At 39.2% G+C, this 11971-nt stretch overlaps 1 protein-coding gene across 5 annotated transcripts in view; it reads right to left on the bottom strand.

Moving 5' to 3' along the window:
* Positions 1-7274, bottom strand: part of LOC133823234 (ubiquitin carboxyl-terminal hydrolase 5) — a 31933-nt gene extending 24659 nt beyond the window's left edge. For 3 of the 5 annotated variants that reach the window (XM_062255893.1, XM_062255895.1, XM_062255892.1), the window contains exons 1-2: positions 6875-7270; positions 6012-6266 (exon numbers count right to left, since the gene is read on the bottom strand). In XM_062255893.1, the coding sequence (XP_062111877.1) occupies positions 6012-6266; positions 6875-7014 (395 nt within the window). In that variant the 5' untranslated portion in view covers positions 7015-7270. Of the gene's footprint in view, positions 1-6011; positions 6267-6874 lie in introns of all 5 variants that reach the window. The other 2 variants (XM_062255891.1, XM_062255894.1) reach the window with 2 other exon arrangements.
* Between the last annotated feature and the right edge of the window lie 4697 nt (positions 7275-11971).

The raw sequence follows: 11971 nt of genomic DNA on the forward strand, positions 1-11971 counted from the left end.
TCAGACCAAGGTAGCCACTTCACCCACTGGTTGGGTCTGGCACTTACAAAGCAGCGTAAATAAGTTTCTAGGCAGCGGTTGACCACTTCAGTTTGGTCATCGGATTGCGGGTGGTAGGCCGTGCTATGCTGCAAAGAGGTTCCTTGTAACCGAAACAGTTCCTTCCAAAACAAGCTAAGGAAGATCTTATCCCTGTCTGAGACAATGGAGCGAGGGATCCCATGGAGTTTCACTACCTCGCGAACGAATACTTCTGCCACCGTTAAGGCCGAGAAGGGGTGACGCAAAGGAATGAAATGGCTGTATTTGGAAAGACGATCCACCACAACCAAGATAGAATCAAATCCTTTCGATAGTGGAAGGCCTTCGATGAAGTCCATTGAGATGTCCTCCCAAACTTGCTCGGGAATCGGCAATGGTTGTAAGAGCCCAGCTGGAGATTGCGCCAAATACTTACTCTGCTGGCACACTGAACACTAAGCAACAAATTTTTCCACTTCACGGCGCATGCCACGCCAATAAAAGTCCGCTGCCAGTCGCTGGAATGTCTTGAAAACCCCGGAATGTCCGCCCATGTTACTGCTATGGTATTCCTGCAGGAGCATCGGAATAAATGGGGAGGAGGCAGGCAACACTAAACAGCCTCTAAACTTGAGACATCCATGGACCAAGGAGTAGCCGCCACAATCCTGACCAATTGATAGTTCATGCAATACCGTAGAGAGAGCGGGGTCAGTGGCGATGTGGGCCTGTAGGTCTGGAATAGAGGATATTCGGCACTGTTATGGCAGCAAGTGAGGCAGTAGGGTCAACTCGAGACAGGGCATCTGCTGCTCGATTCTCCCCTCCAGGTTTGTACTGTATATCAAAGTCGTACCCCAGAATTTTTGTAAGCCATTTTTGATGGTCCATAGCCACTAGACGCTGTTCCAGGAGGTATTTTAAACTACGTTGATTAGTATGGACTACAAACCGTCGGCCCAAAAGGTATGGACGCCATTTTTGAATCGCCAACACGATGGCCATTAATTCCCGCTCATAAATGGATTTCAGGCGTGCTCGGGGTGATAAAACGCGGCTGAAATAGGCCACAGGGCGCCCCATTTGCATCAGAACAACCCCTAAACCCATTCCAGAAGCATCGGCCTCTACAACAAAAGGAATGCTGAAGTCGGGCAGCGCCAGAACAGGGACAAAGCACATAGCTAGCTTTAACTGTTCAAACCTAGCTTGAGCTTTAGGAGACCAATGGAATGCATCTTTCTTCAATTGATCAGTAAGTGGTCGGGCAATATTACCATAATCTTGTACAAATTTACGGTAATAGCCAGTGAGACCCAAGAAGCCTCTCAAGTCCTTGATATTTCGTGGAACGGCCATTTCATCATAGCCTCAATTTTGCTTGGGTCGGCAGCTACTCCTTCTGCCGAAATCACATGACCAAGATATTCCACTTGGGGCTGGGCAAAGATGCACTTCTTTCGGTTGGCGTACAGCTTGTGGTCCCATAAGTGCTGCAAAACTAACCCCAAATGGGTTAAATGGGTCTCCAATGACGGGCTATAAACAAGAATATCGTCAAAAAAGATCAGCACACAATTTCTCGAAAAATCTCTGAATATGTCATTCATAAGAGCTTGAAAAGTGGCTGGCACGTTTGTGAGGCCGAACGGCATAACTAAGAATTCGTAGTGTCCCTCATGAGTGCGAAAGGCGGTTTTCTCAACATCATGGGTAGACATGCGAATCTGATGGTACCCGGACTTTAAATCCAACTTCGAGAAGACCGTTGCGCCGTGGAGCTCATCCAGCAGTTCATCGATGACGAGGATAAGGAATTTGTCAGCCACTGTTTCCCGGTTTAGGGCCCGGTAATCTACGCAAAACTACCAGCTGCCATCTTTCTTTTTGACCAACAACACCGGGCTCGAAAAAGGGCTAGTACTAGGTTGAATGATGCCCACTTGAAACATGTCCCGCACCATCTGTTCAATCGCATCCTTTTGCATGTGGGCATATCGGTATGGTCTGACCGAAATAGGTTCCGTTCCTGGCTTCAACGTGATGGAATGCTCCCGAGCTCGAACGGGAGGAAGTCCTAGAGGTATCTCGAAAACATCTGCATATTGTGTAAGCAGCTGAACTACAGGTGGGAGAAGCGATTGGGTGCTAGTTTCGGCCTTAGTGGCCATGGCTTCAAATTGGACCCAATAACCTTCAGCCCCTCTTTCCACTGCAAGGACCATGGCTTTTAAGGATATTGGAGACTTACACAAACTGGGATCCCCCTGTAAAGTTACCCAAGAACCAGCCACTTCGAATTTCATAACCATAGTCCGCCAATTGACTTGCATATTGCCGAGGGTCTCCAACCATTTGATGCCCAAAATGACATCTGCCCCCCCGAGTTCTAGAGGGAGGAAATCAGTAACGACTCGAATGGCTCCCAAATCGAGTTCCACCTAAGCGCAGATTCTTTCCGTTCGAACCTTGCCACCCGTACCCAACAACACCCCATAACACGTGGTCGCTGTGATTGGAAGGTTGGCAGCGGTCAAAAAGTTACGAGTAGCGCCACTGTCAATGAGGACCGTTACCTGCTGGTGCCCAATCTGTCCCGCTAGCTTCATCGTATGTGCGGAAGTAATCCCAATAAGCGAGTTCAGAGAGAGAGTGGCCAATGTTTCGTCGGAAGCAATGGTTTCCCCGGATTCCGGTGACAGGGGAAGGTTCTCGGCGGGCTCAGTGTCGTCGTCATCTGAAGTGAGCACGATTTGGAGAAGCTTTTGCTCACAATCATGTCCTGGATGAAACTTCTTATCACATTTAAAGCAGACCCCTCGTGCCCGTTTGTCTTGGTATTCGGTCTCCGACAGCCGGCGGTAGGCAGGGGCACTTGAAGGACGGTTGCTGCCTGCCTTGGAAGCGGTCGTGACCAAGGATGCTGTTGAAGAATGCATTGGCTTAGGCTGCGATCCTGACAGAAGGGTACGTGCGATGTAAGGGAGATAATTGGGTCGGGTGGGGAGAATGGGGCTCAAATTCGGCTTTGAGTGGGTGGGCCTGGTGGTTGGGCTCAAGGTGAGTAAGTGGTGGCCTTCTTCCACTTGCTGGGCCGTCTCCATAATATGGGCCAATCCTTTGGGCTGGAGGATGTGAAGGGCAGCCTTAACATCGTCTTTGAGGCCTTTCACGAAGGACCCTTCGAGGATGTGGTCGGGCACATCTGGAACACGGGAAGCCAGTACCTCCCAACGGACGCGGTAATCCTTCACGGTGTCGGTCTGGACTGCGGACAAGAACTCTTCGGACAGGGAACCCACAGGAACAGCCCGAAACCGGAGAAGAACCAAATGCTTCAACATACTCCAGGACGTGATTGGTCAGCGCTGGTTTTCCCATTGGAACCAGGACAACGCGTCGCCCTCGAGACCCACAATTGTCGTCTCTAGCATCATCGCTTCCGTCATCTTCGAGAGTAGAAAATACTGCTCGGCATGGTAAATCCAGCCGTCGAGGTTCTCCCCATTGAACAAGGGAATTTCCATCCTAGGTGGACGGAAATCTTGGCTGAGAGTCGGACCGGAGTAAAACGATCCTAATTGAATCGAAGGAATAGTCGGGGGTATACACTGGGGCACGGATTGGGGAATCGCCGGTCGCGGAGCCGTGGGTGAATGGTGAGAAGCTGGCTGGGCACCTACTGAGCTGGGTTCGCCGATGGACGACGCATGGCCCTCAACGGCGCGTCGTTGGCGGTCTGCACTGGTCGCCACTGCGTCTAGCGGAAGCCGAGCTGGGGGAAGCAACATCTGAGAGAGTTGGGTCGCCATGGTGTCCATGTGTTTGGACATGGCTGTGTCGAGGTGCTTGGCGACAGATGGCTGTGTCCATTTGTTTGGACATGGCTGTGTCGAGGTGCTTGGCAACAGATTGTTCAATCGAAGACTGAAGTTCCTCTTAAAGCTTACTGAATCCTTCATTGAGCTTCAAAACATCCAGACGGAGATCCGAGACTTCGACACCCACTCGTTCTTCGATCAACTCGACCATCGCATCCTTCTTAGGCCCCATGAACGAATGCTCTGATACCAATTTGATAGGAACTGAGCTATCCAAATTAGTATTAAGCAGTTTAGGAACAAATGCAAAGAATTAAAATAGGAAACTGATGTTTGTATTTCAGTAATAACCAGGAATTCCGAGAGCCTGGACCCTCCCTGTAAGAGATACAATCTCACTCAATCACTAACTGTTTACAAAATGAAATCAGTCTCTTATTTATACATAGCCTCTATGATAAAAGGTGCACCTAAGTACTACCCAAACAAAGCCCACATAACAGAATTAGAGGGTGGTATCCACTACGGCTCCCTCCACATGAGACTTCGTGTGCCTCCTAGCATAGACGTATGTTAAGGGAGGTCTATCACAAACACAACCAAAGCATCGTGTTTATTCACGTCGAATTTGACCCCAGATTATTGAGGCTACTACAAACGCCGATCATGGTCAAGACTCTGCACCCAATCCTAAAACCGGTACAACAACACTTGATGATGATTTGAATCTTCCAATTGCTTTTTGAAAGGGTGTTAGTTCAAACATCCTATCTCTCATTCTGTCTCATATGATCACTTATCCTTTACTACTAGAACCTTTGTAGCTAACTTGTCTGCAGTTGAAGTGCCCAAAATTATTGAGGAAGCTCTACAAGATCCAAATGGAGACAAGTCATACAAGATGTAATGATGGCCCTCGAGAAAAATGGAACTTGGGAAATTGTTAATAAACATGATGAGAAAGATCTGGTTGGTTGTGAGTGGGTGTTTACGGTAAACTATAACACAAATAGTTCCATTGAGCGATACAAAGCTCAACTAGTTGCTAATTGCAAAATCACCAATGGAGTCACATACTAAGCTTACCAATGCCTAGTTGGTAAATTGATATACCTATCCCATATTCACCCAGATTTCTCCTTTGTTGTCATTTTGGTAAGCCAATTCATGCACTTTCCCCGAGATGTTCATCTCGAAGTAGTATAAAGAATCTTAAAGTATCTTACAAGGACAGTTGGCAAAGGCTTATTCTTCAAAAAAAAAATACTACTAGGGATGTCAAAATTTTTAATGATGCAGATTGGGTTGGTGATGTGAGTGACAGAAAGTCTACCTCTAGGTATTGTACATTTGTACGAGGCAATTTGGAGAAGCAAGAAGCAATGTGTGGTAGCTAGGGGTAGTTCAGAAGCAGATTTTTTAGTAGTGGCACATGGAATTTGTGAGGGTATATGGGTGAATAAGTTGCTAAAGAACCAAGGATAAAGAAGAAAGAACCTATGAAGTTGTTTTGTGATAATAAAGCAGCTATAAGCATTTATCACAATCCTGTTCATTATGACCGTACTAAACATATAAAGGCTAATGGTCACTATCAAAGAGAAAATAGAAAATGGGAAAATCCGCATGTCCTATGTGATTACAGTAGAACAAACAGCATTTGAAAAAGTTAATCAGCAGGTTGGGCATGGAGAGTGTGCATTGCCCATTTTGAGGGGAAGTGTAGGAAATCATAGATATCTACTACTCTATAGGAAATCTCGGTGGTTTCCTGATTTATGATATTTTTCCAATTATATTTTTTTCTTAATTGATATTCTCATAAAGACTGTTTCCTTTTGTTATCTTTGTCTTTAGTATAAATCTGGTATTAAAGGTTTGTACAATTATGAATTGAAGGATAAGAAATCTGGAGCAGTTTCCTCTCTAATTCTCTCTTCCTAGTTTGCTACAGAACTAATATCAGCAAACTATTTGAACATTCTAGGACCTTTAGCTACAAGTTGGGAATGATAGAAGAAGACTATTGCTATCTATATATGTGGCGACAATAGCAAAAACATCATTCTACAATATTCTGCCAGTCAATATGAATTCACAAGTTCAATAGAAGACATGAAACCATTGTAAATAGGAACTTTAACTATCAAAATCTTGTTCATTCCATACCATGTATACAATTGGTTCCAAACTTCTTGCGGTAGCAATACATAATCACGGCCTTCAAGTAAAGTATCACGTATATCAATTCCTGCACTGGAGTCCTCTGAGGCAACTTCAGATATCAAATCCGAATTATCAATACCAGCAGGCTTTTTCAAGGTACTTGAGCCAACCGAATCACAATGTTCAGACAAGGAGGAAGCATCATTCGGATTGTTTGGCTGGTCTTGATTGACATACTCAATCCAGTGTTGCCACCATCTGTTAGAAAAAAAAAACAATAGAAGCTCTCACTGTCAAACCTTTACTTAGAAATGAAATTAGCACTATGCTGTCAAGTTCTATACTCGAGGCATCATTGATTTAAAAAACACAACCTCATAATCGCTTCAGATTTCAAAACAAGAATCCAAAGCATGATGACCTGACCCTAGTGGGTTTTAACAGAAAATACCACACAAGGGTTCATGAGAAAAGAGACGAGAAGAAAAAAAAAAGACTACAAGCAATATGTCAAGTGGTTTCAGTTTCTCCAAAATCTAACAGCGTTCTCCTTGAAAAGGAGGCAGTTTTAGTACCTGCCTTACTGGTTTTCCCAGATGCTGTATCAATACGACCAGGCTAAAGAATGAACAAACTAAAATACGAATCACAACAACAATTAGGAATTTCAAATTCTGTTGGAGTAAAAACTAGAAGGGTGGTTATAACTCTTTCACATGGAAAACACAAGCAGGACTCTAAAGTATGATTATTCCACAATGATTCGTATAGTAAAAATAATAAAAAATCAAAATTCCCCGGAAAAATCCATTCACTATAGCCACTACTTTTCTTATAGAGGGAAAAAAAGCAGTGAAAGGAAGAACCTTTGGGTAATTAAATAAAAAGTATCGCCTTCTTTGCTGTCAGCTTCGGCAGCCAAAGCAATGTCTCTAATGAAAACCCTTTCTTCCTCGGGAGTCATGTCCGTACTGCCACTGCTGCTGCACATCGACACTTCCGCCATTGCCCGGATCCAAATGAGCCAAACAATGAACAGCCGACGAGACACGGAAGGATAGGTGTTTCTCAGTGGGGTTTCTCCACTGTTTTCTCGGGAACAAGACCGGGTTTGAGTTTGGAACCGGCTTATGAAAAGTGAGGGCTTTTGTTTGCAATGGTAATTGTTCTGAACCGCATAACGGGTCAGGTTAAACTCGTCTTGATAAACTTTACATGGCAATTGGTTGGTTGATGGGAAAGAAAATTTACGAACAAGAATAGAAATTCAAGAAAAAAAAAATACACTGAATGAATAAAAAATTGAAAATACTGGATGTGAAATTTTATAAATAATACTTAATATTACTAAAAAAATCTTAACACTATCAATCTTTTTAATTTATAATAAACATTCCTTTCATACCCAAAATACATCTCCTATTATATCAAAAATCCTAAAATCTTCTCTTCCTTTCTCTTCCTTTTTTCTCCCTCTCTTTTTCATTCTCACGAAATCATCCCTGAAACCTACAGATTTGTATGATTTTCTTGTCAAAATCATTATTAGCATTCTTCATTGTCTCTGGAAAGTCGTCAATATCAAAGGCAACATCTATTTTGAGGGTTTTTTTAGGAGAAAAACCATAGGTAATAAGATTGTACATTTTATATGTTGGGTATTATTTATTTACATTTTTTTTTTGCTATTTTGAACAGATCTGAGCTTATATTGGTGTGTTTTTTTTTGTTTTTTAGAGAGATTCCGCGATCTGCGTTTTTCTGGGTTTTCTGCAACTTTTTTGTTCGATAGGAGCTCGATACCGGTTCGATAGCAGCTCGATGGCATGTAGAATAAGGTTCTTTTATGAGCTCGAAGTTGCTCGATATAGTTCAATAGTTTTAGGCTTTGTTGCTCGATTGAGCTCGATGGAAACTCGATAAGGGTTTGATTAAACCCTATAATATTTAGTGTAGTTGTGTTTCTCGATATGTGCTCGATAGGAGCTCGATAGGGTTCGATGTGCTGGGGTTTTATGCCCTAATTAAAACTCAAATTCTTTGTAATCTCATTTTATTATCAATAAAAGAATATGAATTATTTTTTGGCTTGGTCAATCACTTTGCTCACATGTTTTATTTTCATGATTATTTGTTTAATATAAACTTCTATTAAATCCCGAGCATATAGCTAATCTTATTTATAGTGACGTAATCACAGTGGAATATAAATATGATTATATGTTCAAAATAAGTTAGTCCTAAGATTAGTCAGTGCACCGGATTTACACTGACTTGTCAATCTACGATATGATCTACTTACACATTACAGTGTTATGTTCTTTCCAGAACATTAGCAAAGTAGATAAGATCGGATGTATTTGTTACATCGGACAGGACCGATATTGACAGTTGATAAGATAAGTAAACATACCGTTATTATCTATTCTAGTCATATTATATAGTTGACCATAGGTCAATTCAATCTCAATTCTGAGTGGTTAGTATTCTAATTGATTGTATTATTTGAGTTTTTGACTTGTTCGTTACCAGCTTACCCTACGGACTAGCCCATACTTACATCTTGGGAACTCGGTAGTATAATTGAGTGGGAGTGTTAATCATAGATATAAAACATCTATAGCTTCTGATGAATAAGTGAAGCGATGGTTTCCTTTTAGTTTGGTTCAAGGTGTTAAATGATAGAGATCTCATTTCAGTAATTAAATTAGTTTACTGAAATATCATTTACAAGGAACTTAGTGTTTTAAGGATAAAATACAATGAGGGGCAAAACGGTATTTCAGTCATATCTCATTGTAGACCGTCTATAGAGGATTGAGTGATAATTATGGTTGTAACAATGGATAATTAATAGCGTATCTATATTTGTTATAGAGCGTTCTATGAATTCAAGAGTGCAATTCCAAGTCTATAGTGGAGTCACGAGGAATTAATAAGTTAGTAAATTTATTTGTTAGATTTATAATAACTTATTGGAGCTTGATTTCATAGGCCCATGGTCCCCATTGTACTTTGGATAAAATCATCTAGATAGTCTCAATTAATTAATTTAATCATCAATTATAATTATCAAAGTTGACCAGATCAATTTTGGATAGTTTCACAGAGTTGTGTAATTTTGAGAATAAAAGAGAAATTATGGTAGATTTATTAATTAAGATAAATTAGTATTTAAATTAATAAATAAGTTTAAATGAAGGTTCAAATTATAAATAATTAATTTGATAAATGATTTAATTAATTAAATCAATAGAAAACAATACAGGCCTTGATTTTAAGTCCAATAGGCTTATAATCAAATGGGAAATTTCACGGGCCTATAGCCCATGATAATTTCGACCTAGGGTTTCAAAATAGCTATTATTTTATTGATTTTTTAATTAAATTAAATGGCCTAATTGAGTCTATAAAAGGAGTGCTTAGAGAGAAGTCAAAAAAAAAAATTTGATAAGTCTTAGATTTTCTGATAGTTTTAGATTCCCTCTAAACACAAGTCATTTTTTAAGCCTCTTTGTTATTTTCTCTTATTCTCTCTATATCTATCTCATGTGTTGAGAATTGCCCACACTAGTCTAGGTGGTTCTAAGGATACATTGGAAGATTGTGAAGAAAATAGAAGATCAATTCAGTTTCTTGATAATACTCTGCGACAGAGAGGATACAAGAGTTAGAGAAACTGAATGAATGACTCTTTAATTCCGCTGCGTATACTGTAAGTATTCTATTCTTTGTTTCTCTTTGAATTCAATTTTAAAAACATGTTTTAGGCTATCTCGTATTAATTTGTTTAATATTAGATATACATGAAAATAAATAAAGATCCTGTATAAGCTAATCCAACACGATGAAGGTTTTGGTTAGGTTTTATGTTTGGTTTAAGAAATTGTAGCTCGATACTAACTCGATAAGAGCTCGACTATGGGCTCGATGGTAACTCGATAGCATTCGATTATAGCTCGATAATGTTCTTTTCTCATGAATTTCTAAAAAATTGATAGTTTTCTTAACAATTTCAATATATTTTTTTCCAACACAAGTTCTATTATCTACGTTTTTGTATCCTACAATAGTATTTGGGAATTACAAGGGAATAAGTGGATTTTCAAGGACCCTCAATGCATGGTGATACCGATGGAGGATATTGTTGATGCGTGTCGTATGCCGTATCAAATTTTAAAAAAAAAATTCACTTACACCAGCTACTTCAGTATAGTGGTAAATAAGGGTCGAACCCACGAGGACTATGATCAAATTATTATTCAAAATAATATTAGACTGAAATTAAAAAGGGGTTTTAGTTTGATAGCTGAAAACATAAAATGAAATAAATATCAACGATTGAATAACTAAGGATATAACGATATTAAAGAAATAGTCAAAAATTACTCTCCACCTTCAACAATCAATCTATCAACAATAATGAATAATATTCCCTATTCTCAATTAAACTATTAACCCCGCAGATAACACTTAAGCAGTCAATTATCTCAGTTTCCCTAATATAAGTAATTAAAACTAAACGCTCTTAATTAACCCCTTTTACCCAGCAATAAACCCATTAAGCATGCAATCTATTTAACCTAATAAAAGCATTATACTTTGTGGAAACAGGTTAATCTAGGCAACAGATTCATTAAGCATGCAATTTATTTAACCTAGGTTCTATTTCTCATCACAATTAAAATACCCGTCACAATACCTTAATTGTAATTTATCACTTTACTTAGAATCTTAAACTATTAGGTGAATAGAAATCCTAAGATGATAGTAGAACAATGCAAAACCTTAATTAGTGGCCATCTAAACAAGATTTTACAAGATCCATGACATGCAAATAGAAAAATAGAAGCAATTTAATATAAGGGAATAAAATAAATAAAATTCATCAATGCATTCAAGATATCATGTCTAGGGTTTTGAAATAACCCTTAACTATAATGAAAACTACTCCATAATCATATTCATAAACATAAATATTCAATGAAAATAAAAGAGTTTTGAGAAGAAAGAAAAACTAGATTGAAGAATATAGATGATGAAGTTTTTTCCTCCTCCTTTGCTGCTCTAGCCTCTAAAAATCGCAATCCAAAGTTATAATAAAAGTTAACCCTAATCCCTTTTATAGCCCCCAAAAATTACATTTAAAAATTGAAATTTAAGAAAAAATCGATTTCCGGGCGCGGCCAGTGATTCTTGGTGGCCGCAGCCACTAGAAAAATGTATTTTCTAGAAAATAGGGCTCCAGCCGTGGCCTGGGACATTACTGGCCACGGCCACTACGTTCTGTCCCCCAGGCCGCGACCATAGCAAATTTTCTAGTTTTTCGATTTTCTTCTATTGCAGTGACCGAAAGTATTTTAAGCATAACTTCCTCGATATAACTCAGAATTGGACAACTCAAAAATCTATAGAAAGATAAGAAAAAGATCTAAAACTTTTATTTCTAGGTATATTTCCACAAAAGTATTGAAAAGTTATCAAAATCAAGTGTGAAGTTTCAGACTTGTAATTCCAAGCTTAACCATTGCTTGTAAAACATCCCAAATTCATTCACTTTCACCCAAATGTCTTGAAAATCCTAAAAACACAAAATAAACTAATTAAACATATATAAATAAATAATTAAGTGCATAATAATAGAAGAATAATGAATTAAAATAGACAAATTCAGTACTTATCAAATTCCCCCACATTTGACATTTGCTCGTCCTCGAGCAAACAAAATAAAATCTAAACACATAAGCAAATAAAAACATAAACAATGGTTTTGTCAAAAGCGTTTGTTGTCACAAAGATTGATCAACCAAATACGTTATAAGAAAATTTTGAATTCCACATTCCTCATAATTTCAACTCAATGTCTAGTAGCCACTTAAACTCGATCTATTTATGATTATGCACAATTAAACCTACCAAAACACAATCATTTGAATCAATTTATACATGCCATAATATGTTTT

The sequence above is a fragment of the Humulus lupulus genome, chromosome 3 (assembly GCF_963169125.1).
Source record: "Humulus lupulus chromosome 3, drHumLupu1.1, whole genome shotgun sequence".
Classification (NCBI taxonomy): Eukaryota; Viridiplantae; Streptophyta; class Magnoliopsida; order Rosales; family Cannabaceae; genus Humulus; species Humulus lupulus.